This window comes from Varanus komodoensis, unplaced genomic scaffold (genome assembly GCF_004798865.1).
Source record: "Varanus komodoensis strain SLA01 unplaced genomic scaffold, ASM479886v1 scaffold5, whole genome shotgun sequence".
In the NCBI taxonomy this organism is placed as follows: Eukaryota; Metazoa; Chordata; class Lepidosauria; order Squamata; family Varanidae; genus Varanus; species Varanus komodoensis.
This window is the reverse complement of record NW_025336087.1, coordinates 15,179,216-15,205,186: the sequence shown is the minus strand read 5'-3', so window position 1 is coordinate 15,205,186 and position 25,971 is coordinate 15,179,216. Positions and strand designations below refer to the sequence as shown.

The 25,971-nt window shown below is 39.8% G+C and overlaps 2 protein-coding genes across 4 annotated transcripts in view; both read right to left on the bottom strand.

Moving 5' to 3' along the window:
* Nucleotides 1–2,909: 2,909 nt before the first annotated feature.
* ZCCHC9 (zinc finger CCHC-type containing 9) lies at nt 2,910–9,942 on the bottom strand. 3 transcript variants are annotated; one of them, XM_044446656.1, is made up of 6 exons: nt 9,659–9,942; nt 7,188–7,565; nt 5,998–6,148; nt 5,708–5,800; nt 4,887–4,955; nt 2,910–3,693 (listed from the first exon to the last, which is right to left on the bottom strand). In XM_044446656.1, exons 2-6 carry the CDS (start codon nt 7,545–7,547, stop codon nt 3,575–3,577), a joined length of 792 nt encoding a protein of 263 aa, XP_044302591.1. In that variant the 5' UTR covers nt 7,548–7,565; nt 9,659–9,942; the 3' UTR covers nt 2,910–3,574. The 3 variants fall into 3 exon arrangements, with proteins under 3 accessions (XP_044302591.1, XP_044302593.1, XP_044302592.1); XM_044446658.1 differs by having other exon boundaries at nt 7,188–7,573; nt 9,704–9,942; XM_044446657.1 differs by having other exon boundaries at nt 9,704–9,942.
* Nucleotides 9,943–24,242: 14,300 nt separating this feature from the next.
* The window catches only part of CKMT2 (creatine kinase, mitochondrial 2), a 37,133-nt gene continuing 35,404 nt past the window's right edge, over nt 24,243–25,971 (bottom strand). The window contains exon 10 of the mRNA XM_044446250.1: nt 24,243–24,537. Within this exon, the coding sequence (XP_044302185.1) occupies nt 24,418–24,537 (120 nt within the window). The 3' untranslated portion in view covers nt 24,243–24,417. The remainder of the gene's footprint in view (nt 24,538–25,971) is intronic.

The following is a 25,971-nucleotide window of genomic DNA, read 5'->3' as shown; positions in this document are numbered from 1 at the left end:
GGCTGAAGTGGGAAAAGGAACACAGGGGACCCATTCTGCAAGCAATATCCTTCTACTTGTGCAATGGTGGTATCAGATCTGACCCTTTACATTCAGATTTTAATGTCAGAAATATAAAGGAAAGAAGGTGCTTCATCAAAATGACCAATTAATTTGTAAACACTGGCAAATGCATTTACTTCCTACCACCTTAGGGACTATCAAATACATACCTGAGGTCTTTGCCGTGACAAAATGATGAGCCTTTTGGATACAGGAATATTTAAATACCCTTCTGACTTAGATCCTCTAGATGGCATAGGCATGCCACTGCTACCTGCACATCCTCAGTAAGTAGCCAAAATCAGTGGCACGTTTTCTCCAAGCAGTTTAGCAATTATTGACTTTTTCTTGCACTCTTATACTGCTGACCATCAAAAACTAGTTTTGTTTTGTTTTGCTGGCCTAATATATTCAATATGAATTGGAATGAGATTATGTCAAGAAATGAAATACATTAACCTACATATATTTTAAAGGTGTCTTACTTCATCCAAGGTACATGTGGCATCATGCCTTGTTTTGCTGCAAATTAGACTGTTCAATGTCTATTGAAGGTATAGCTTCTATATGTGTCCAGTTTTTGGAGTCCAAGAGCAGCAAGATGAACTGCATTCAGTCAAGTGCAGTTTGAGGCACTTAGAAATCATAGTGCTTTAAATCTTGGGCATAATTTATCACAGTAGTGTTATCAACCTGATAAATAAACTGCCACTTCATTTATAATTACGACAGGCACAATCTGCCATTTCATCCATGTTGAATGACAGCTCTTTAAGCCATCTCTAAAATCTCACTGCATCCTTTGGAGCTCTTGGCTTGTCAACACAGTACATATTTCTTCATGTAGTTAAGATGAACTGATTGTTTAAATAGCCACTTTAGATCTAAGTGGCTGTTTCTGTTGTAAAGAATTTGTTTATTCAGCTGTTAATTGTATGTACATAAGGGGCTGTGTCAGACATCATGATAAACCATGGTAGGTAGGTTGTTTGCTCACTAAGCTATGGTGGGCTGTTTTTTCATTCACTAACCTATTACTTTTGACAGACAGCTGAGCACTCTTGAAGCATACTCTGCTGCCGATGGCTCTTTGTGACACGTCTTGCATCTTCATCCCTGCCAAGGAAAGCTGGAGATGGCAGAAGTGAGATCATGTGCGGCAGCCAGGCTTTTTGCTGCTTTTTTAAAGTAGCATTGTGACTCCTGCCAAGCTGCTGACAAGCCACACTGCCAGGATTGCACATCACAGCAAGCCTCAACAGCAGGTTGACAGAACAGCTTATGTGTGGTTAACAAACAGCACTGAGTCATCTTTGCTGGGTTCAGATGTCACACCATGCTGTCTTGACAGCAACAGGGCTCAAAAACCCACCATGGCTTATTGTGAAATGCATACCAGGTCAAGAGCAGTTTATGAGCCTGTGTTTATGTCTTGCTTTTACATCTGCATTGTCCATACATGGCATCTGCCACTGGGTCCACTGTTAACTTATGACAGAAGTGGGCACACTATGGTTCATGCCCCAAATCTTTATTTTTTAACGTGTTTAAAATGGGGTCACTCATGTTGGGCAGGCTCCACGAACACTATCTGTGGGCAGACTGGTCCCCAAAGATACTACATTGACTACTCCTAGATTAGAATTTTTTAAGTTATGCAAATTAATTTGATTGTACAAGAGTCTCATGATACTTTGCAGTGCAATAAATAACCCATTCTGTTGATTTTAAATTATATTTTGATGAACTCCTAAGGAAAGCTGTACAATTCCACTTGATTTCAACAGAACAAAATGTGCCAGTGAGGTGTACCTTCCTAATAGTTTCATTACGTTTTACCCTATGACATTGCAGTTTGAGAAACAAGGCCTATCTTCTGACATGTTTACTTTCTTGCAAATAGGATGCTAAACTATTGATTTTTTTTCCATTTTTCAGCTCCATTTTATTTGTATGATGCTACAAGTGCTGTAAAAGGCACTGTGCATTATAAAATCAACTGAAAAGACTTTTCATGCCTTTGTTGCAAAATGACAACTTTAATTTATAGTATCCTAGCTTCTTTCATGTTCCTGAAGTTTACAATTAGTTGGTGTTTCACTCAGATATATATATTTGCATGTTTAGTAATACTAGAACAGATATAAGTTAAAAAAGCCACTGAAAGAACTGGCATCTGAGAAGGTATAAAGGAGTAAAAGCCAAATCAGGGAATTTATATTACGTACACATACCTGTAGTTATGTTATAATGTTGCCTGCAAATGTAAATTTACATTTAATAAAATGTAAATAAGATGCTACATTAAACAGATGCCCGTATTTTATGGGACCAGAAGAACCAATGCTGACTGCAGCATAACCTTCCAAGCCATCAGCTAATCTGTTTGGCAAACTGAGTCAGACTGTTGGCCAATCTAGCTCAGTAATGCCAACACTGACTTAGTCCAACTTTCCCATTCATTCCTGGGTGGGAAAACCTGAGATTGATCCTGGGAACTAATATGAACAAAGCATAAGCACTTCCATATACTGTAGCCCTTCCTTTTTCTTCAAGCTGTGATGCACACCTTGCTGTGACTGCTAGCTGCAATCACTTCCCACATGCCTGTAATTTCTATTCCTTGAACTGGAATTACTCAGAGAAGTTTTTCCTGAATCCACACAGGCTTTGCAGTTATCACATGACCAGACAGGCCATACACTTTGCAACCCGTTGCAGTGCAAGCAATTTCTAAAGCAAAATGGTGTTTAGAGTAGATTTGTGTTTATCACACAGTGTCACACAACAGCCGTAGACGTAAGAAATTCCAAAAATGAAATTGCAAACAACAACACTATGAAGAATACAATTATTCGGAAAACATGAAAAGAGATATGTATGGTTTTATTACCCTGGTTCATTTGAGGGTGGGGAGAATAAATTCAGCAAGTAGCTTATTCAACTCAGAAAACCTCCAGAATCATTTTATTTGCACTAGGTTTCTCATGCTGCAAGATCAGCTCTGCTATGAACAGTGTTTGAATATGGTTCTTGGATTCTCATCCACAACTGTTCACAAAATGGCTGCATAATTTATTCATCCATAGTGCAAAAATCTACAGTGACACTTAAACAGGACTCAATTTAATGTGACATACTTCCTATCAGAGCATGAATTTATCATGAATATATTAATGTATCAAAGCATGAATTACAAAAGGGGGGGTTGACCTAGTCCCCCTCACTTTTGTTTATTGGTACACTAGCTGCCACTGAGCAACATGTTGCTCAGGCTAGTTAGCCAGTAACTGCATAGATTAAACATCCTGTTCAGAAAGAGGCTGTCAGGAGCTCCTTGCTGCAATTTGTCTACCTAACAAAGCATTTCCCTCCCTGCCTAGGAAACATCAGTTTAGATTAAGTGATCATCACCTAGACAAGGAGACCAATGGGATAATTATGGCATCTTCTGGAACTATAAAACAGTAGTATTACAGCTTTTAGCCATATACTAAGAATAGTTATAAAAAATAATGCCAAACAGTAATTGTCAGAAATTAACAACTTTAGCTATTTTTGGTCTGGGTTTTTCCTGTTTAGAACTCTCTGGAATTTCTTGATAATCTCCACTCATTCCTTTGAGCCACCGACCAACAGTTATGGCTCGTTCTGTAAAACAAAAGAAAAATGTGAAAATACAAGAAATCAGTTTTCAGTTATAAGCCACATGAATGCTGTAAACCTAGGCTGTGTAATTCAACAATTCAGTATAGTTTATCTCAGTATTTATTAGAGCAGTGATTATATACTGACCTGGTTTCCACATAACTTAAGATTTCGTTCCAAATCATGTGTTAGGTAGCCCATAACTTAAGCACTGTGTGCACAATACAAGCTGCTTTCAGTATGTAGCAACAACCTAAAATGGCCTATTTGTAGACTGTGAGCTTGAACATCGCACCAAGGCACTCTGGATTATTCATGGGTTAAACAAATCTTTGGGTTGTTTAACCCATGAATAAGCCAACATGTACAGGTTGGGATATCATTTCAGTGATCTGTGAATGGGGCATTCCAGGTTGTAGCTGCAAACTGGAAACAGCTAGCACACAGCACATCTCCTGCAAATTGTGGGTTAATTCATCAACCCATGATTTGCCACTAAATGGCATTGCTATATATGAACCACCCTAGTATTTTTCACTTTTATCCACTGTGAAGTCGAATCAAATCACACCAGGTAAAAAATGGAGCTGATTTAGAATATGACTGTGTTAACACTTAGTCGCTTAACATTATATGTGAAGCCATCAGTCACTATTTGCACAAAAATAAAATTATCCAATAGAAAGAATTCAGATTTGAATTAAAAATGACCTACTCTTTATACACAAATAAGTATCACTGAATCTAATGGAACTTACTCTTAAATTTCCATAAACAGTTTTTAAGAAGAAACAGTAACAAATTTTTAGCAAATGCCAAAAATCATTATTTTATTTATTTAAAGCTTTTATATACCGTTCTTTAGTGAAAAGCTCTCAGAACAGGGTTAGTGATAGTCCAGTTCTGAAATTTTCCACAGCCAAAAAGAGCAACACAGCATTGTGTTAGTTTCAGCTTCCAGCTGCAACAGTAGATGCATTTGGACCTAACGTAACCTTAGCATCACATGCCGAATTAATGGCCCGTTTAAAGATGCAGTGTTATCGAATGGTACATAAGTATGTCCATGAGGTGACAAATGATCAAGGATTATTCAAATAGCTTTATAACTGACATTTACTACCTCAAGGTTCACTAACTACAGAATGATTTATACATTCATAACTCAACCTTCTGATAAATTCTGGCACCCCTACCTGAGTTTTGATTCTCTGGACAATCTTTTTTAAAGTGTTCCACAGATCCGCAAATCCTGCATGAACCTCCTATAAATGATTGAAATATAAAACAGATGTATTGATTGCAATATATGGATAGTGTTCTTGCATGCTTAATATCAAATATATAAAATGGTTTATAATGAAATGCAACCCCCCCCCCCCAATGGCATTCTGCTCCCTTGGCATGATCATGCTTGCCAGCTAGACCCCAGACCAAAACAGGTTGCCCACCTATGCTACATGTACATTACTCAGAATGGGAGTATGTGGCATTTTATTTACTGACACTTCCATTTGTGTAGACACATACAGGATTAACTGACTTTTCTGAACAGGACAGAACAAATTCAAAACTGTTCATGATATAGCAGGTGCTATGGCACTCCCTGCTCCTTAGAAATCTAAACAAACATTCATGCGGCACATATGAACTCATACACACACACGAATAAGCATGCATGTGCATGCACACCCAAAAACAATACGCAAAGAATAAGTGAATATTGTTCTACATCCCCAAAATTTGCTTTTGTTGTTGCTTGTTCATATACATATTCTGAAAAACCTTCATGGCAGCATTTTGCCATTTCAAGAAGAACTAATTCTATATAGTAATATTTATTGGATTCTAAGATAGAATTTCTCAAAAACTCTGGAATGATTACAGATTACACCTCTCTGAGGCTGCCTTTTTCATTCAAGATCTTGAACTGAGAAAGGGAAGTGTTTTCAAGTGCATCAATTCGTCACCTTTATAAAAACATATTAAGGGGCATTTAAAAAAGCATTATACTCACCTTCAGCATAAAGTCCTTTAGGATTATCAGGGCATGATCTTGAAAGATGTCCTGTCTCACCACAAATAAAACATTTTGCATATGGAAATTCTCCTGAAAGTATTTAGTAATGTTAATGTTATAATTGCAATATTCACATTAAAATTATTTATAAAACATGGAGTGAACCAACACTACTATAATAAGGAATTGTTAAGTCCTTCATATCTTGAGAACTGCTGAACAAATATACGGAAAAGCAGAAACAGTGACCAAGGATACACGTACAGAGTTGTGGTTATTGAACGTACCAAGAGCTGGATCAATTTTTACTTTGCATTTGCTGATATCATGTTCAGTAGAGCCACACCGGTAGCAAATTCCAGTTCCCATATCTTGGCTTTCAAGTACAGCTGGGCAATCAGCAACTCCATGTCCTGGCTTTCTGCAGTGGAAGCACACCTTTGACAATACAAGGTGATTTACCAAGTGTGCAGAAAGGGATACAACAAACTCCAGGCAATCTCTTTTTCCACTCCACATTTCAAATTAATTTTACCCCCAAACCAATAAGAATCAAAAGTAGTGACTACAATTAATATTAAGATTGACATAGCATTTGAGCTTTAGAGCCAAACTAGAGGAGACACATTAAATGGGCCTTTTAACATACAGTTTTTGAAAAATGCAAATGACATCAGCTTTGTGGACGACTGTTAAAGGAATCAGAGCATGTGTGGAAAAGGTAGTGTTCTCTTTTCTTCCGTATTGTGATCATGAGAAGTCCTTCAGCTGAAGCAAGCATTTTTATTGGGAGGTTATCTTCTCCAAAGCAAATAGCAACTTTGGAGGAAGGACTTTTTTCAGGATTGCAGCAGGAAAGAACAGGGTCACATTAGCACATCCAGAGAAAAATTCTTGTTTAACTTCCTTGTTCAATTAAAAAGTTGATGCCAGCAGCATGGAAGGTGATCTTGGCACTTACAGCACCAAGTGATGTTGAGTATATTCATTAATTCATCATAATCAGTTCCAAAAGTTTTATGAATTGTCAAAAGTATATATTGCTCCAAAATGGAGCATAACAGCATAACAAAACTACTGGAATGCAAGTACCATCGCTCTGTAAAACTAACATAAATCAAAGAGTATAAAGAAAAATAAAAATTGTGTCTCTACCTGCAGTGTATGGCTTTCAAGTGTGATTATGAGCCATTTGCTCTGTGGGCATCTGCTTCTACAATCTCTCTGGATGTGGCCTGAGCTGAATAAATTAACTGTGCATTTATATTAGCTATAATGCATTCTACCAATATAGATTGACAGGAATAATATTAACCAAATAATTCTTTAAGAGAAATGTCAGTTTCTTTTATAAAAAATAAATACAATTAAAATACAATAAATTATCCATGCTGTTTCAGATGCATGACTAGGTGGCATGCTGCTTGTGCTGTAAGAAGTAGCCATAAGAAAGCAAAGCAACATAGCAGTATCTTACCATTGTGTTCTTCTTTATTTCCTGCCTCTTCACTCTTCTCTCCTCTCGCCGCCTGTCTTTTTTCAAGGCTGTAGCTATTTCTTTCTTTGCTTCATGGTTGTTGATCACCAATCCATTATGCAACACTTGAGAGTTCTGTTTTAAATATTCCATAAAACCATTGACATCTTCATTTAAATAGTCTTTTTTCTTTTTGTTTTTCTTCTTCCCCTGGGTACTCTTTAAAGAAAGCCTGTTTGAAGAGCTTTGCTTTTTATTTGTTGCGGAGGTACTAGTGGCATCATTTCTCATATCCTCCCATGGTGTTGCATCCAGAGCCTTCTTACTGTGGGTGACATTAGCTCGAGCCCACCTCGTCATGACTCCAGCCAAATGTTTCTAAAAGATTTCAGAACGAATACTATTCAGTCCATAGGACTGGAATATGGACATATACAGGCTTGATTATACAGTGTGTGCATAAAAGCATCAGAGAATTAGGCGATGATTTGGACAAACTTAAGAAAATTACCAGCTGTGACCTATACGTAAAGCCTCCAGTCTATTCAGACACTTGGCATTTTCTCATCTTGTACCACAGTTTTGAGAATGCTTCTTTGGAAGCACTTTTGTGCTTTCCTGTAAAAATTCAGAATTTGAATTTAAAGTAATAGTCTCAGAGTTCCTAAAGCCACCCATGAGAATTACAGCACAGAAAACATGCTGCCTTATATCCTCCCTCTAATTTACAATTCTGAATAACTGGTATCATGGCCTGTTAGTAGCTTCCAAGACTGAAACTGAAGACCTTGTGTCCCCCATTTCAGATCTCTTTAAGTAGTTCTATATTCCTTCTAACTAATCTCAGGAAGCCATTACAAACCAGAAAAAAGAGCTTCCAAAATGATTTTATCCCAAATAGTAACTAAGTTTGGATGACACAACACCCCAAGAGACCAATTTCATTTGGGTTGTAGGAACTGGCTAGAGAGCTATCCAAAAAGATCACCAAAAATCCCTGCTGCCCTTTACAATCTTGCCTGTGCTGCCAGTAAAAATCCTTCCACTCGTGTCCAAGTGGTGCTCTGGGGCATCTCTTGTCTGGCCTACTTTTTTCATCCTCAGAAAATTAAGCAGCCTTGTTCCACTTTTTTTGTAATGGGGGTGAGTTGGTCTTTTACATTTGCGCAAGTGCACATTTATGGCTGATATGTGCAGTCTTGAAAGTTGCAGCCTTCAAGGGGAAGAGGAGTAGGCAACAGACTCACAAGAGAAGACTGCCTATAGGCTAATTTGTTCATGGATGCACAAATATGTAATCAAGCATCTGGGGCTCAAGACCCCAGCCCTAAGCTTCTTGACCAAGTTGTGTCTGAACTTCATTGATCTGCTGTGAAATGGATGCTGGAGCAGTAAGTTGGGTTTAAAAGTGCTTTGGAACACTGCCCTCATCTCTGCCTTGTATTTAAAATTCTTGAGCAAATTACTTTTCTCTTAGCCCCACTGGCTTGCCTTCTGGGGAAATGCTGTTTATGACTGTTTACTCACCACAGCAACCACTACTGGGTAATGCTACAGATCTAATCCTAACAGAGCAAAAAGGCAAAAAAGTGACAGGCAACAATGATAGTTGTGCTTTGCAAACCCCATCACACTGCCCGTTTCAGCAACAGCAGAAGCTATTTCATGCATGGTCAGGCCATTAGTGTGTCCAGCTCAGTATATGTGGATGGGGGTCAAGGCCAGTGGAGATAGAAGATAGAGCAGGAACTCCTGGAAGGGATGATTTGCAGTATATTGGCATGCATTTCTAATTCTGAAGCAACAACTGAAATATCCCTGTCGGGATAGTTCAAAGCATAAATAAAGCTTCTCTGCTACTGTTCTAGGCGCGGGGTGGCTGCTGTGAAACTCTGTGCATGGAAGGGTGGTAAGTTCAATTCTCATCATGAAAACGAGTTCTTCCGCTCAGAACTTCCATGGTCCTAAACTCTACAGAAGCCCTTTTGACCCAATCTATTTATTTATTTAGATATTTCTGTCCCGTCCAATACAAAAAGTCTCGACGAAATTGTGACATCTGGCTTCGGTTGATGGATTTCAAAGAATAAGTGAAAGTCAAGGTAGTTTAGTAAAGCTGAACCTCTGGTCTACACTAGACCCCCCCCCCCAAGCTGGCCACCTCTGCACTTTTAAGAATCCCATCAGCCCCAGTCACCACAGCAAACTGTCAGGAATGCTAGCAATCTGAAGTGGGGAAGGCGGGTCTACTCCGACTAGAAACAGCTCTTCAGAGTTGGAGACGCGTTTTACCCAGCCCACATGGCGGTGCTGGGGAGTGGTGTGGTGGGGAGGCGGCTTCCACGGAGACTTTCACGAGCAGACCCAACAACCCCCAGGAGCCCAATCTTCCAGGGCTACAGCCCGGTGCCAGTACACCTCCCTGACGCAACTGCCCGACCCTGCTCTGCTTTGCCTTCCGCTTCACTTGCCTGATAAACCTCCGAAAGGTTTTGTCCAGAATACGAGGTACGCACCGAGAGCGGAAAGCGTCAACCACGCCGCAAAACCTCCTGCGCAGTAGAACCGCACAGCTTGCGAGGAGCAGAGCGGCTGCGGAAACAATTGCATTCCAGGTCGTCGGACTTTCCGGACGTAGGCAGGGTGGGGCGGAAGTCGAAGCGGCGCGGACGGGGCGGAAAAGTAGGCGCGTCACTCGCTGCCGCTGGAGACCGCCAAATTCTACGGCAGCCGAGGAGAGCTTAATACGTTGCGATCCACCGGCTGAGAAGTCCTTAACTCTACATAAAATGGCCGATTTTTGGACGGAGAGGAGGGAATAAGGAAGTCAGCGTACCTTCCGCCTCTTTGACAAATGCCTGCGACTGCAGGTAGTCACATAGCAAGCAGCATTTTACTGACGCAGTTAGGGACGTGTATGAAATTACAGAAATACCCCCGTTTCTCATCAAGGACTGCTGCCTGAATTCCACACACCTGTCCTGCTCTAGTTTCTGAAGCATTGACTATAAGATTAAGGGATAGTGATTTACCAGGAATAAGAATCCGAAAGTCAGGAAAACAGACAAATGATGTAGCACTGTTAGCAACATCCGTTTTCCCATAATTTGAGGGGGATTACAATGACAAGTGTATGGCCAAGTATACTTCCAGTTTATCGAAGGAACTGCAAGTGGTTGTGGTCATAGGGTCATTTTACTCTGCCATCTGGGTCAGTAAACCTATGGATGGTTAAGCATTTCTAATCTTCGCTCCAATCCCCAACAGACACCCCCTTTTAATAGGCAGCTTCTTCATACCACACCAAGTGTTAACTTATGTTCAGGAGCTTTTCTGAACATAAGAGCTCCTGACATCTATGATCCTTTTCTGGCCTGTAATAAAGTGTATATCCAGGGAAGCAGAAACTATGTCCTTGGATATAGTTGGTATTTAAGGTACTACAAAATTATTGGCATGCAAGATACTGGCTTATACAAGCTATAGTTAGTAAAACTAGGATGACAAGCTACAGTATGGTCTTTAGTTAACTGGAGCAGGTAGAAACTACAGGTTTGTGTTTCCAGAGGGAGAAACAGATTCCAGACAAATCTGAAGCATTATCTCTTCCAACATGTAGAAGAGGTGGGAAGGGGGGTTAGAAGCACACAAGCCTGAGCCTTCCTGTGGTGCATACTTATATAACTAACAGAATGAGTCCATGCATATTTATTGGTAATTCCCTGTGTAGATTTATGAATATTGCTAGTTCCACTCTATGTATAGCAGGGGTGTCCAACTTTTTGGTTTCTCTGGGCCACATTGGAAGAAGAATAGTCTTGGGACACATATTAAATACACGAACACTAATGAAAACTGATGAGCAAAAAAAGGTCTGTGCATAATTTTTGTGATATCCGCCACTACAGATAAGCAAAAAAGTCCTCACATAATCTAATTATGCAGTGTTCCATTTGGAGAGTTTTTTAAAATCATTGAGCAGGTCCCAAGTTGGCAATCCCTAATAAAGAAAATGAATAGATCTAAGTAATAAAACTTCATTGATTTTTAATATTTTTAATATAAAAGTAAAAAGAGGACAACATAAAACTAGTGAAATATTTAACATTGTATTTGAGAAACTAATACATACTACTGGAAGTATGGAAGTAGTTGCAATTCTCAGTGAGTTCATAAGGTGCTCATCAGATATTTTGCTTCCAATTTTACTCTTTGTGTCCTTCATTCTTGAAAACAGTTGCTCACAAATGAAAGCTGCACAAAGCCACAAGACTGAAGCAACACATGCGTACAAATAGCAAGAGCATACATACATTTATTTTACATGACATTTGACAAATGTCATCTGCAAAGTTCACGCTCAAGAACCACACAATCGAGTTACCAAAAAAATCTCAAAAAAATCTCAATGTTTTAAGTAAGTTTATGATTTTGTGTTGACACATTCATAGCCATCTTGTGCTGCATGTACAACTATACACTGTATAGTTTCTTTGGTGTAGTCTCATAAGAGTATAAGAACATAAAAAACCTATGCCAGATCAGACCAAAGGTCGATCTATTCCAGGACTCTGTACACAAGGTGGCAAACCAGTTGCCCACAGGATCCCTCAAGCAGGATGGGTGCAAAGCCATCTCCTGCCCAAGCTCCTAAACAGCTAGTGTATGCAGGCATGTCGCCTCTGGTGAAGGAGGTGGCACATAGCCTGCAAGGCTAGGAGCCACTGATAGCCTCCTCCCTTACAAATCTGTCTCTATTGATGCTAGTGAGGTTTACTTACAAGTGAGCAGCAAATAGTTGGTTATGTTAGGATGCATCTGCTGTTGCTATACTACAAAATATGCCATGATGTTAAGAAATGAAATACATGATGCTGCAACAATCTTCCTAGCACTGGTGCCAATGTTTGGAGCTGAAAGGCTGGTAAAGAAATTGTTTAAAATGTATTACATACTTAAATTTGCCACTAGAGGGAGTATGCCCCTGTTCCTCTTATTTGTGAATAACATAAGCTTTGCATTTTTGTCTTTAACAGTTTTTTTTATTCTTAGTTATTGTATTATATTTTTATATCACCAATAGCTGAAGCTCTTTAGAAACAAAAGCTAAGAAAAAACCATTCTCAATGCCTTGCAGAAAGTATCTCCACAGTTTAAGCCAAAGGAGCTCTTCATAAGGAACTGGAATAACCAAGAAAATAATGGGCTGTTTAGTCTTTATAATCTGATCCTATTAATTAATTAGTGGGTTTCAGCGTCTCTGATGACACATGATGAGGCTGTTGTATGTATGGTCAGCTGGAAGCATAAGAATTGAGTGCACAGCTGTGTTCATGGCCATTCTTTTAGCTGCACCAGAACTTGTTCAGGGACACAGATATTATTCATGGTGAATACTGAAAAGAATTCAGTATTAAATGTATTTTTATAAAAAACTGAAATCATTCCATAAAATATAATTTTAAAAATTTTCCATCCATATTATTTACACGCTAACTTCCTTGGATGGTATGTATATGTGACAGAAGTCAAATCTCTTTTTAATACTTTGTTCATTGAGGAGGGGCACAAACACTCCTTAAAAATTATTTCTGTGTGATGTTTATTTGGAACATAGGAAACTGCCCTATGCAAAGTCCATGCAGTTCCGTATTACCTGGTCCATGAAGCTCAGTATTACCTCCACTCACAGCAGTTTACCAGGGTGTCAGATGTGTTTTTTCAGGACTACCTGGAGATGCCAAAGATGAAGCATGTGCTCTGCCAGTGAGCTATAGTGCTTCTTTAGTGGGCCAGTTTGTACAGTCCTAGTATGGTGAGGAATAAGCCATGGTGACTTACTGAAGCTATACCAGGCAGCATCTACCTAACCATCCACCTGGGCACAGTTTATTATGTTGACTAAACCTGGGCAGAGAGGGAAACAACCCTCAAGTGACCTACCCTCAAGTAAACTCCAACATGGATTCAGACAATACAACAAGCTGCAGCCAGGGAGATGATTATGCAAATGAGCCTAGCACATGCTACCACTTAAGCTTGTTAAGCTACTGTGATCATACAAACAGGCTCATTGGCTGTAATACTTTGTTTAATTAACCAGCTTTTTGCATTTCAGATTTCTAAAGAACATTTGCTTAATATTGATTATACCAAGTTACAGTAAGTCAGCCATAAAGACAGTGCTGTATTTTTAATGGCAGCTGAACAAGTAGTAGCTACATATCTGATGTAAATGAATGCATGGCCAGGCACAGGGCTGAATGCAGGATCTGTGTTCTGCCAGAAGAAAGGCTTATCTGGTAGAAAGTCCTCTCTCCAAATCTTGGGGAATCCTACACAGACACACCCCACAGATCACTCTATCCAGCAGGGGCTCCTGACTCTTGGTGTAGCATTTTTAGCAGGCTAAAGGAGCTGCTGTAGGATCAAAGAAATAATCTTCAATTTTTTTTATGCTTTTTCTTTCTAACACCCAACTTTTGAAAGATGGCTTGGCATGACTGGTGAGATATGAGGTGTGGGTAGAACCTTAGTTCTACAGGCTGCCATTGCAATGAAATATGCATATTATATTTGTATTCTGCCTTTGGGGGGCAAGGAACCCCAGGCAGCTTGCATAAGCCCCCTCCTCTCCACACTACCCTCACAACACCCCTGCAGGGTATATTGGACTGAGAGTCAGTGACTGACCGAAATCGCCCAGTGATTTTCATGGTCTAGTGGAGGATACAACTCTGATCTCCCAAGTCCCACTCCAGCATTCTAATCACTGCACCACACTGGCCATGCTGTGGTGCACATACACATAGATCATCTGACAGTACAGTCCTATTGCATGTCTGCTTAGAAGCCCTTTTGAGTTCAGGAATGTTTACTGTCAGGTAAGTGGGTATAGGATCGCATTGTTAATTACATATTTTCAGAATGGGTTATAAAGAATGGAGTCTTTCTTAGTATGGTGTTACCAATTATTTACTTGTCTTTACTGAAAATCCTCTTTACAGAACTTTACCAGTAGGGGGGGATATGCACAAAGGACCTGTTCATTTTGCCACTAAATTCCTCCTTCCTGCCAGAAAGAATTGGCCTTGATTTTAAAATAATTAGAATGCCTTTATTACAAGCAAGAAAAAACAATGAATTGCATTTTAAATAGATTTTAATAAGCTACAAAATAAATGCTGATACATTTGAACCACAATACTTGTGATTTCAAGTATATAATTGCTTTCAATTCTACTTCATATTACCTGTAGCCTGAAAAGTAGATGTAGATGCCGTGCACAATTCAACAGGCATTGTTCCTTTCAAGCTCCACTGAAAAATATTCATTAGAACTAGCTCTTACAGATAGAAGTCCAACAGCTGCTTTGATACAATTGACCATATGACAATGATTCTAATTCATTTGTGCAATTTATATTTTAAGAACAACAATGAATTTCTAGTGCTTTGTAGACCAACTTACACCTTAACAGATAATATTGCATCTGAAACTAAGTGGTGGATTATGTAATACTTCTTTGTATTATATAATAATGTTTCTAAGGGGAGTCTTCCTGTTCTTGTTCAAGTGGTTTTTTAAATGTTGTCTCTGGCAGATATATGTTTTTACAAAGGTGTTCCTTCAGTATTACCTTGAGTTGCAGTTCTTCAGTATTTCTTTTGTTTGAGTTTAATATTGATCAAGCTAGATAAAACAGGTATCAGCCAGACTGTAACAGTATTAAAATCACTTACCTTAAATAGCCTATGTAAAGGATTTATTTTGGCTAAGCAAAGTGTTGTGGAAGAAAGAGACCGGGTTCACACAGGATGCTGACCCATGTAGGCTTGTAAGCCTTGTTTTTTTCAGCTGAACCCAGCAGAATAGTTTGTTTACCACACACAAGCTGCTCTTGCCAAGTTCTGACAGCATAAGAACCTGCATGTAGTATCATCTTATGTTGTACGAGTATCATGAAGCCAATCTTTGTATGAGCCACCACATTCCCTCTTTTTTGGCTCATGTCCTTTGTAAGACATATCAGTGTTCCTATTTAGAAGGGTGCCTTGGTTAAAATAGGTTTCTTTGGAGATTCTGTTTCCTCACTCAGGGTTTCCAGAAGGTAGTTCACTGTGGGAGGGGCTTCTTGTCTCCTCTTCATAAATGAATATTTATAAACTTCAGGGCACTCCGATGTGGCCAATCCATAGCCCTTCCATGACCAGCCTGACCAGTAATCAGATTTGATGCACATATTAATAGGTAGAACTTTCATTGCTTAAATCATGCAATCATTGACACATAACCAGGCCCAAGAAAAACCCTCTTTTCTAGAAATCTGCATGTGTGCATCCTTGAAATGTAGTTGACACTGACCAGGCACCATCCCAGAGAAAGCTAGTTGGCACTTGACGGATAACAGCAGCTCAAACAAGAGTCAATTCATACCAGCCCAACCCATCCTCATCCTCCTCTGTGTAATAGCAACCCATCCTCCCCCCTCCTTCAGAGCATCTTCTTGCAAGTGGAAAAGATCACACCATTGCAACTTTTTCATTCTGTAACCTATAGGAAAGTGTTAACTGTGTTACGTGTAACCCTTTAATCAATGTATAAAAGGACCAGCTGAGAACCGTTCAGGTGCACTGGAACGATTCATTGGTAGCCAGATATTCTCAAGAATAACTCTTTTAAAAGAAAACCTTCTCCTGCTGTGTATTTTGGGCATTCTCACACCAGAACATGGGCCATTTTGGTCAACAGGTCAGTGGCAGTTGTGGTGCAACACATCTGGATGACGCCATTCTGGGAAAGGAAGTGAGGGGGAAAGAAAAGACACTCAAGCAGCAATTCTCCCCATCCGAAAAGGATTGTTACAAAAGAGGTCACTACTACCTCTGCAATGTGGATGGGTATACAGTTGCAGGCACACATGCGGGAATAAATCCTATTCAGTCCTACCCTTCAAATAAGTCTAGGTTTAACATAGGTGTGGGTAAAGCTCTTGAGGGAGAATTTCTTATCAAGGGTACTTATCAAGGGAGTTTCCAGAAAGTAAACAGTGAACATAGGGTGAAAGTAGTAGGCATGAAGAGTATCTTCCATGGAAGGCATGGGAGAAGGTGAAGGAAAAAACCTAAGTTGACTGGGGGGGGGGGGCACCCAAGGCAGTCTGCCAGCCTATACTACACAATGGTGGCTTTTTACCATTGTGGATCTGTTGTGTTATTCAGACTGAGTATATCACTATGCTTTGTTTGGGCCTAGAAACCGTAGCAAGAAACAAGAGTCTGTTGTAAAGCTCCTGTTTACTGTGATTATCTGTCATGAAGTCCAGACCCATTTTTCATAATGCAGAAATACTAATCCCACATATTAGAAAAACTGCAATTTTTTTTTACTGAAAAACACTAAATACTGTGACCCAGTGTGTGTCTACTCAGAATAATTTCCATTGCTTTCAATGAGATTTAATTCCATGTAGTGTTTATAGGATTGCAGCCTCAACATGTTATGCTTCTCTGTGTTAAAAGGAACCTGTACTGATTCAGAAGAAAAGGGAAGATACAACTGATCAAGAGAATGGGGAGAATCAGTTTTATAGTAACATGTACTTTATTGTAGACTCTGAAGGAAGATACATTTTAGCTAAATTTAGCTTCCAGATAAGATGGTGGGCAGTGCAAGTCTCCAGGTAGGTGATTTTGACCCAGTTCTGGACGGGGTTGCACTCCCTCTAAAGGACAGGGTCCACAGCTTGGGAGTACTCCTTGACCCAGAGCTGTCACTGGAATTCCAGGTGGTGGTGGTGGCAAGGAGTGCTTTCATACAACTTCGACTGATCCATCAGCTGCGTCCTTACCTGGATGAGCACTCCCTAGCAACAGTGATACATGCTCTGGTAACTTCCAGGTTGGATTGCTGCAACACGCTCTACTTGGGGCTGCCCTTGAAAAAGGTCCAGATAGTGCAACTGGTACAGAATAGAGCTGCCAGGCTGCTGACGAGGACCGGCCGTTAACTTTCACGTAATGCCGGTCCTCTACCAGCTCCACTGGCTTCCAGTTGACGTCCGGGCCCAATTCAAGGTGCTGTTTTTGACCTATAAAGCCCTAAATGGCTTGGGACCAGGATACCTGAAGGAACGTCTCCTTCCTTATAAGCCCTTGCGCCCCTTGAGATCTATGGGAGAAGCCCTACTCCAGGAACCCTCTTTAAGAGAGGTAAAAAGGTCATCAACTCGGAGTAGGGCCTTCTCTGCTGTGGCGCCCAGACTCTGGAATGTACTCCCCAGAGAGGTATGCCTGGTGCCAAGTTTATACTCTTTTTGGCGCCAGGCCAAAACCTTTTTATTTAAACAGTATTTTAAACTTCAGTAGTTTTTAAGTTTAGTCACTCTGTTTGTGATTTATTGTTTTGTTCTGTTTTATTATTTATTGCAATCGTTGTTGTAATTGTCTTTTTAAATATTGTAAGCCATCTCCGGGGGATGGTGGAGGACAGGAAAGCCTGGAGGAATGTTGTCCATGAGGTTGCAATGGACAACAACAACAACAACAACAAGCCATCCTGAAATCTTGTATAATAGGTCAGCATACAAAAGCTTTTAAGAAAGACAGACAGATAACTTTCCTGGAAGGAAATACGCTTTAGTATTAGTTCATGTGCCTAACAGATCACAATCAGATCTGTCTCAACATACTGTCTCTTTAAAATACGGTGAAATGATCATGGACAATCTAAACAAGGGAGATACTACATATTTGGACGAGAGAGACATTAGTGTAGTGTTAATGAGAAGACTGCCTCAGTTTTTGATACCACTGCTGAGCCAAGATAATATTTTGGTATTTTTTGATATTTCGAAATAGTTTATCTGTCCCTATAATGGATGGAGCTCTAATTAGCCAGTATATAAACTGAATGAGTGAATCAATGAATGAGCAATTCAGTAGAACAGTAATGACTGTGGATACTGCTACTAATAATTACTATGGGTTTTGTGTGTTTAGTCTTCAACCAATAGGACAGTCCTCCCTAACCTTGCATTCTCCAGATATATTGGGCTTCAACCCCTCCCTCCACCCCATAAGTTCCAGGTAATTGGCTGTGCAGTCTAACATACCTGGAAAGCACTAGGTTGGGAAAACTGCAATATGGAATATACTTCTAAAGCCCTGATTAGTTTCAGCCATGTTCTTGATGACATTCCTTTTCTTTTTACTATTATTATTGTCACTGAATTTGATACTGTCCAGTAGCTGAAGCTGTCTGGGTGGTTTGCAACAGTTCCTATACAAAACTACATTAAAATGTGCATTAAAATTTCCATAATGCAAATTTAAAAGCCAGTGTGGTGTTGTGCTTAGATTGTTAGACTGGGGACCTGGGACATCTAGTCCTCACTTGGTCATGAAGTTCACTGGGTGACTTTGAGCCAGTCACTCACTCAGCCTAACCTACCTCAGAGGGTTGCTGCTGTGAGGATAAAATGGAGCTGTGTGCACCACCTTGGGTTCTTCAGAAGAGGAACAATTTTGGTTTATAATTGCTATGTAATAATAAATAGTTTAAAACTAGTTTTAAATTTTAAAATCATTTTAGCAGTGCAACAGTATTTAATATAATACAGACCTGTTAAAAACAACAGGCACAAATATCTGGTCACACTGTTAGATAACTATGAAATGTCTATAAATGTTCCGGCACAGAGGGTTGACTTAACCAAGAGCCAAAGGGATGACAAGGTTGTTGCCAAGCAGGCCAAAGTGGGGAGATCATTCCACAATTCAGGCTTCATTGCTTCCTTGCTGCTTACCTTGGAGGCACCCTTGGAACCAGTACTTGGACGAAGGCCTTGCATATTATCATGTTTATTCTTTAGCAAAAAAACCTAGTTTTCCATATATACCTTAACATGGCAAGTTTTAAAAACTCACTAATCTGTTGCATTGCTTTATTATATTTTTAACATAAGGTTATATCTTTCAGTGTGGTAAGGGAATGATCCATTTGCCCAAGAAAATAAATGGCTGTATTTTTTTACAGATATTTATTATTAATACTTCCAGGGTATTTTGTTTCAGTTTTTGTGGGGTTTTCATCACTGCTGTTGTTATCCCCTGCAGCTGTTTGTGAGAGAATTGCAGAAATCATTATTATTACATAGACATATATTCCATTTCCTTCAAAATAACACCAGATGTTCAATAAAGTTTTATATGTGGTAGTGTTATCCTACTAAAAGCTCATCATTTTCAAAAAACTAGTGAGAATTAATTTAGCAATCTGGTTGTGTCCCTAGTTGAGCATCCCAGCCACATTTCTGTTTTCTCGCCATTTAGATAGTGTTTCATTTATCTTTCTTCCTTACAATCAGTACATTTACATGTAATTGTATAGCAACAATGCATGACTCCATTCTTCTTTGTTATCCCACAGGGACTGTAGGGTAACTTTCACTGACATTTCCTTGCTGTTACTGAGGTGGAAAGGCTTTCTTCATGCAGAGGCTTGCAGAAGTAGGAGTGGCAGAACCTGGGGAGAGTGGCAGTGAGAAGGGAGCCTAGCTAAAGGAGGGTGTCCATTGAGTTTTCCTTGCCCAAAGGCTCTTAAGAACCTGGAGTCAGTGCCGGATATTGCAAGCTACAGCTCCCAGCAGTGCGGAACATCCAACACTCTCTCTTTTTTTGGTTTTGGGAATCCTTCTGTAAGAAGAAAGATTACAGAGTATCCTTGTAGTTTTGTCTAGCAGTTATAGCAAAATGTTGAGCATCAGAGCATCTGGCACTGGCTTGTCACTGGCAACCTTTCAGTAAGACAATCAGTAGCTTCTGACTAGAATGCACCCATCCAGAAACTGAAAATAACAGCTTCAGGAGTTACTTTAGAGTTTTCACTGAGCTTTATGCATGGTCTTATTTTGTGGTCTAGCAAATCTGCTAGCCATTGCATGAATTCACCCCCTTCGACTTTTCCCTATTTTGTTTGTTACAGCCTGGAATTGAAATGGATTTAACTGGCATTGTTGCCACTTGATCTACACAAGACACTTCACACTGCCAAGTTACAAATAAAATGAACTTGCAAATGTGTTACATTGGGCCTCATATGGGTTCAAGATGCTCTTAAACCAGCATATAATTGACCTCAGATGACTGTGAAAATCTGCTCTGGGTAGCAAAAGGAAAATTGGATAGAGGTGGTGAGATGTTATTTCTCTGTTGCCCTCAGTGCCTGTTAATATACCTTACTGTAGGTACTCACCAACAGTCTCAATCCAACTGAGACAGTCACAGCAGTTTTTCAAGGAAGAACGGTGAAACATTCCAGGATTCAGATGTTCAAAGCTGATAGAGACGTACCCAAGAAGACCCACCAAGTGATGACGTGTGTGTGTGTGTGTGTGGGTGGAGGGGGTCCTGTGAATATTTGAGCAACCAACAAGTGCTGGTTTGTTTTCCTTTATTTCACTTTTGTGACACAATAGAAATATTTTGCACCATCACATTGTACTTCAAGTGGTACCAATGCCAGTTAAATCCATTTCACATTTAGACTGTATCACAACAAAATGTGAAAAGATTAAGGGAAGTGGATGGTTGAATATTTCTGCAAGTCACTGTAGCAATCCTCTCTTTCTTTCTACAGGTTCTGTGTCTGTCTGACTACTAGCTGAAGTTTTTGCATCTTTTGTTGGGCCAGGAGGACTGATTAGGGATCTAAGGCCTATCTGGTGCCAGCTTTGCAATCTTTTGAGCACCAAGTTAAGATTGCCCTCTATGCCAAGGCATTTAACAACTCCAAAAGTGCATGGAGAAGGAGTGTTGTCAGTTGTTTTAGCAGGCCTAGCAATATGGACTTGTCTTAGTTCCTTAAGGTGCTAAAATGTGGTTTAAATTTTTTTTAGTGAAATGTTATGATGTTTTTACTGTTACTTATTTTTAGATTTTATATTGTATTTTATCAGTTGTTGATGAACCAATAACCTTTGGCTACTGGGTAGTATAGAAATAAATATTGCTAATATTATAATAATACATATTTATTAGGACAAGAGATCTGAAATTACAATGAATGAAAGCGAGAAATTAGCTATGATCAGCATATATTTTAGAGGATTTTAAAATGTTTTCTCCCAACTTGTATATGGAATCATAATCAACAGGGCCCTTTTATCTCTGGCAAGCATTCTCTGCTGTTCGCTTCCTGTTCTACATTTCCTTGAGATGCCTTTCTCTGCAAAATACTTGAGCTGTCACCCTTGTGGCATTACCACATAATGATCTACAGCAGAAGCCAAAAACAGGATGTACTGGCTAAGATGTAAACACTGCCAGCTTCATTGAAAACTAGCCGAGGGTTCTGTGGCTCCATTGAGTGATAAACAACAAAGCCGTATGTTTTCTGGGAGATGCCAAGTGAGGAGCTACAGGGATCTGAGTTCTGTCACTGCTATCTCATTTCCTTATTATCGTGTCTGCAAAGGGTTCTGTTTGCACCCGTGGAAAGTGGAGCAAAATTGGACAGGATACCAAATGGGCAAGAAAGTAAAATGAAATGCATCTGAAGGTGATACTGAGCAAATCTGAATACTTATTCCCTTGCATTTTGTGTTATGATGCATATTTGGCCAGCAACTCCAGAAGCACACTTATGTAAATTATTTAAATATAATTTCAGATCTGTGTTAGTAAAAAACAATGCAGACTTGAAGTCCAATCCTAAACAAGCATACTTGGAAATTTATCCAACTGAAATTATCGGATTCATATTGTGAGTTAGCATAGTTAAGCTTAGACAGAAAGTGGAATTAACAGTGGGGTTTGTTTGCTTTTTTACATACACAGTACTGAATATTCAGGAACATTTGAGCCTGCTGAGTTACCTTTCACCATTCTACAGAGGTCTGAATCTGGATAAAGGTATTTTGTCACACTACATGTGTTACTTTCTTTAAACAGAAGTAACCTAGCACTAACCACCAGAAGGTATTGTGCTACTGTTCTGTCATTTTTTTAAAATAAATGGATTTTCCACAATTAGAAAATAGGGAAGCTGTGATGGGAAAGCATGGGAGTTTTACAAGGAGAGGATAACCATGTGTAGTCTTCCCCTTAGAATTCATTGAATGATTCTGATCCACTGCAATGCACATGAAATAGCCTTACCTGGGAGTACCCTTAGTGCTAGGATGTTTGTGTATCAGTAACAACCATTTGTCAATGACAACTGTTAATAGTCCTTGTCACTATTGGTACTTTCTGCGTTTAATTTCTTCCACTGTCATTGTCACAATACCATGTCAAATCCGTGTCTGTTTTATGTAGCTGAAACACTTGGTAACACTTCGTGAATCTGCAAGTGGCCATCCAAGCCTGTGGCATAATTGATTTGTTGGGCCTAATGCTGGCTCCTGGCTTTCAAATACATTTGGGCAAGATACTCTCAAATGCTTTTTTGCTCAATCTCCCTCCTCACAGACATTGTCAGCAGTTTCTGTTGTTCCTCATCTTTTTCATCACAGCCACCACCTGCTTGCTGGACAAGCAGAGAATCAGATAGTTAGTAGGCAGTGGCACCTACTGCTTCTCCTTCTCACCATCACTGTTGTAATGATTAGAAGCAGGTGAACGAGCATGTTGTAATGAAGACAAGGAGGAGTAATTCTAGCAGGCTGTCATCAGAAGATCCCTGCTATGGCCTGGCCATTCACAAGTGCCCAGCTTTGCCTACCTACCCCTGACCTCCTGGCAGCTCTTTCAGGGGTCGCACAATTATTCTCCCCCCCCCCCCTGCAATGAACATTTCTTCTGTAGAAATAATTGCATAGCAGTGCTAATGTAAGTGTTGCATCTTCTTAATCAACTTACATTTAATCAGAAGTAAAGCCATTTATTTCAGCTGGAATTGTCTCAGTAAATGTAACTGACAAGGCTCAGGGCCAAACTAATCCCAAAGAAGAACTGTGGTGAAGTTTTGTTTGGATTTGTTTATATTTGTTTGGTTTGCTTTCAAGCTGCTTCCAGGTCTTCTGATTTGATTGAAGAAGCTGTACAGATGCTGTACCATGACAGGCAGTAGTGCAACTGATAGAATAGTAAGCAGCATGGAGATGCAGCAATGCAAGGCTTGCACATGTTTCTCCCCTGTCTGTCATGCAGCTTTTGTAGGCACAAGGATTCTGTCTGCAGAAACAGGAAGACTGACAAGCCTTCTTGATGCTGTCAGAACCCATTCATTATTGATGCTGCTTTGGGAACATTGTAAATGCTTAGATTAATATTGAATGTGTTTATGATGCTTCTGAGTTCTCACTTGGACTTTTGAGGCATGCTGTAGGAAGGGAGCCACCACAAAACCCTCCTGGATTAGGCACAACTCTGTGCCAGGCCTATAACTGCTAATGACTGGCCTGACTACTTTCCCCTTAGATAACTGCTGCTGTGATGAACTGTATAAACTGGAGGGGCAATTGGTGGGAAATAACCAGAGTGTACAGCCAAACTATCAGGGTGTGTTGGTGCGTGTGATGGATGAGACTGAGCAAAATAGCATCAATGATGCCAGTGTGGCATAGCAGTTGGAGTGCTGGACTGGAACTTGGGTGATCCAAGGTCTAGTCCCCGCTTGGCCATGAAACTTACTGAGTGACCTTGGGCTGATCAGTGAGTAACCTACTTCACAGGGTTTTGTGAGGATAAATGAATAGGTGTGGGAAGATTTGGTAAGCCACCTTGGGTTCCTTGCAGGAAGAAAGGGAGGATATAACAATAAATGAAATGTGACTTGTGCCACAGGATCATATTCCAATTGTAGCTGTGTGTTGATGTGTGCCATCTGCATGAACGTTGTGGAGATGTATTGGCTTGTATTGTGATTGGTGGGTGGTTGTGGTGGTGATATTGCCAGGGATGAGATCTTGGCATAGCCACTGTACCTTTGTTTCCTACTCTTTTCATTTTCTGCTTTGTTGCTGGGGTTGCAAAAGTGTTGTGCCATGGAATTGACCTTTTTGATCTCAACCCAGGTAATTTTAAAAAGCAGCTGTAGACATGTGCAGCATCTGAGGTATTGGGTAGCATTTTATTGAATGTGCTGCCCAGTTCTTAATTTTTTCATGTTTGATGAGTTAGAGGGTTTATACAGAGTATAAACAGAAAATATAGATATATTATACAGAGGTAATCATCTGCCACAGCAGATACATTCCAGATCAGTTAATAATCACTGGAAGCAGCTTCACTTCTTTCCAAATTGGGGCAGTGGTGGTGGTATCTTGATGTCTTGACCCTTCTCCAACTTCTTCTCACAGTCAACCATATAATTGACACCATCGATGACTAATTGAACAAGTTCCACCTTAAATAACAAAAAGAAGAGCTTGCTGAGATTGTGTTATAAAGGTAGGAAAAGCTTGCCTAGTTCCATCTGAGAATTATTCACCACAGGACTTATCTGCATATTCAGTAAAACTTTGTGGTACAGTCTTTCCTAGACAATATCATTTCTGACTGCTATTGAGAAAATAATGTGGATGCACTGTCATTCCCAAAAGAAAGCTACGGGCCCAGAGAAAGCTAGGCTAGAATCTTTCCCATGTACAACTTTTTGAATGTGAGAAAGTATTCAAAAATGCAGTACTGACTTAGTATAGTCCAGAAGGATGCCATCATTTTCATCAGAATTCAGCATTTTGTTGTATTTGTACCTTGACTCTATCATAACAGGTCAACAGCATTCCTGTATGCTAAAAAGCTGAAGTTATAGAGGGCACTAGCTTTCATAGCCAGCTCCTTCTGTATATTTGCTAGCATAGTTGTTATAAGTGAAAATATTGGTTTTAATTCTGGGAACCATGAAGAGAAAACAAAGGGAGAGAGTAAGTTCCTGGCTTCTCATGCTGAGGAAAATCTTCCCGGGAAGGTATAAGGATCTTCCTCAAGAGTATGAGATGCAGTATAAAAGCTGGCAGGCAAGGGAATGATTATCCAGCACTTGATGGAGGCATCTTCCTTGAATTAAACCAAGGAATCACGCTAGAGTGCTAAGGCCAAAGACAACACCAAAACACACCTGAGGAATGAGGACCTTGTTCTTGAGGTAAGGTTCGCAACAGAAAGGTTTTATAACTTTTTCTGTGCCACAAGGCTCAATAGCCAGTCCTGGGATAACGGGGGTTGCATGAGGCCAGATCAGAGAAGATTCACTGCAAGGAAGACACTCCAAGTTACAGTTCTGACTGCAGTTGCACACAGTAACTGAAGGATCCCAGTTCCAGGGTCGGCATCAAGAGCTCCAGCTCCCAGGCACTGCCTAACTTCTCTTTGACTGATCTCTTTTCACAGATTTATTTATCTATTCAGCTCCTATACCACCAAATAGTTCAAGCTCTTTAGGAGGTTTACAGCAATCCATTAAAAATACAATCTAAAATGCACCACATTCTAAAACATCATAAAAATGGCTGCCATGGAAAATTTGAAAACAAATTTTAAGACAAATTTAAACAATTTCTAATTCCAATCACTTGCTGGTGCAACATAAACCTATTTGGTTTTGGTTTGCTTCAGTTGCTGGGCCATACAAAGTTAATGGGAAAAAAGTCATCCTGCAACCTGAAAAACTGTATTCATGGGCTTATAGAAAGACAGTAAAATAAGCTACTAAACACTGAAACATCTCATACTGTTGCAAAAACAAAAACAAAAAAATAGAATCAGTCATTTTCACGGTCAAGAAACACTGCGATTTAGCTTAGGTTTAATAAACCACCATTCAAAGTTGTTAATAGGG

Bases quoted from the DNA above. Each gene is read 5' to 3' on its own strand.
- ZCCHC9 (XM_044446656.1), bottom strand. From the start codon at position 7,547: ATGACGAGGTGGGCTCGAGCTAATGTCACCCACAGTAAGAAGGCTCTG. The intron at 5,801-5,997 runs GTACGTTCAATA...AAATACTTTCAG, and splicing joins AAAAATTGATCCAGCTCTTG to GAGAATTTCCATATGCAAAA. The intron at 3,694-4,886 runs GTAGGGGTGCCA...TTTGTTTTACAG, and splicing joins TCCAGAGAATCAAAACTCAG to AACGAGCCATAACTGTTGGT.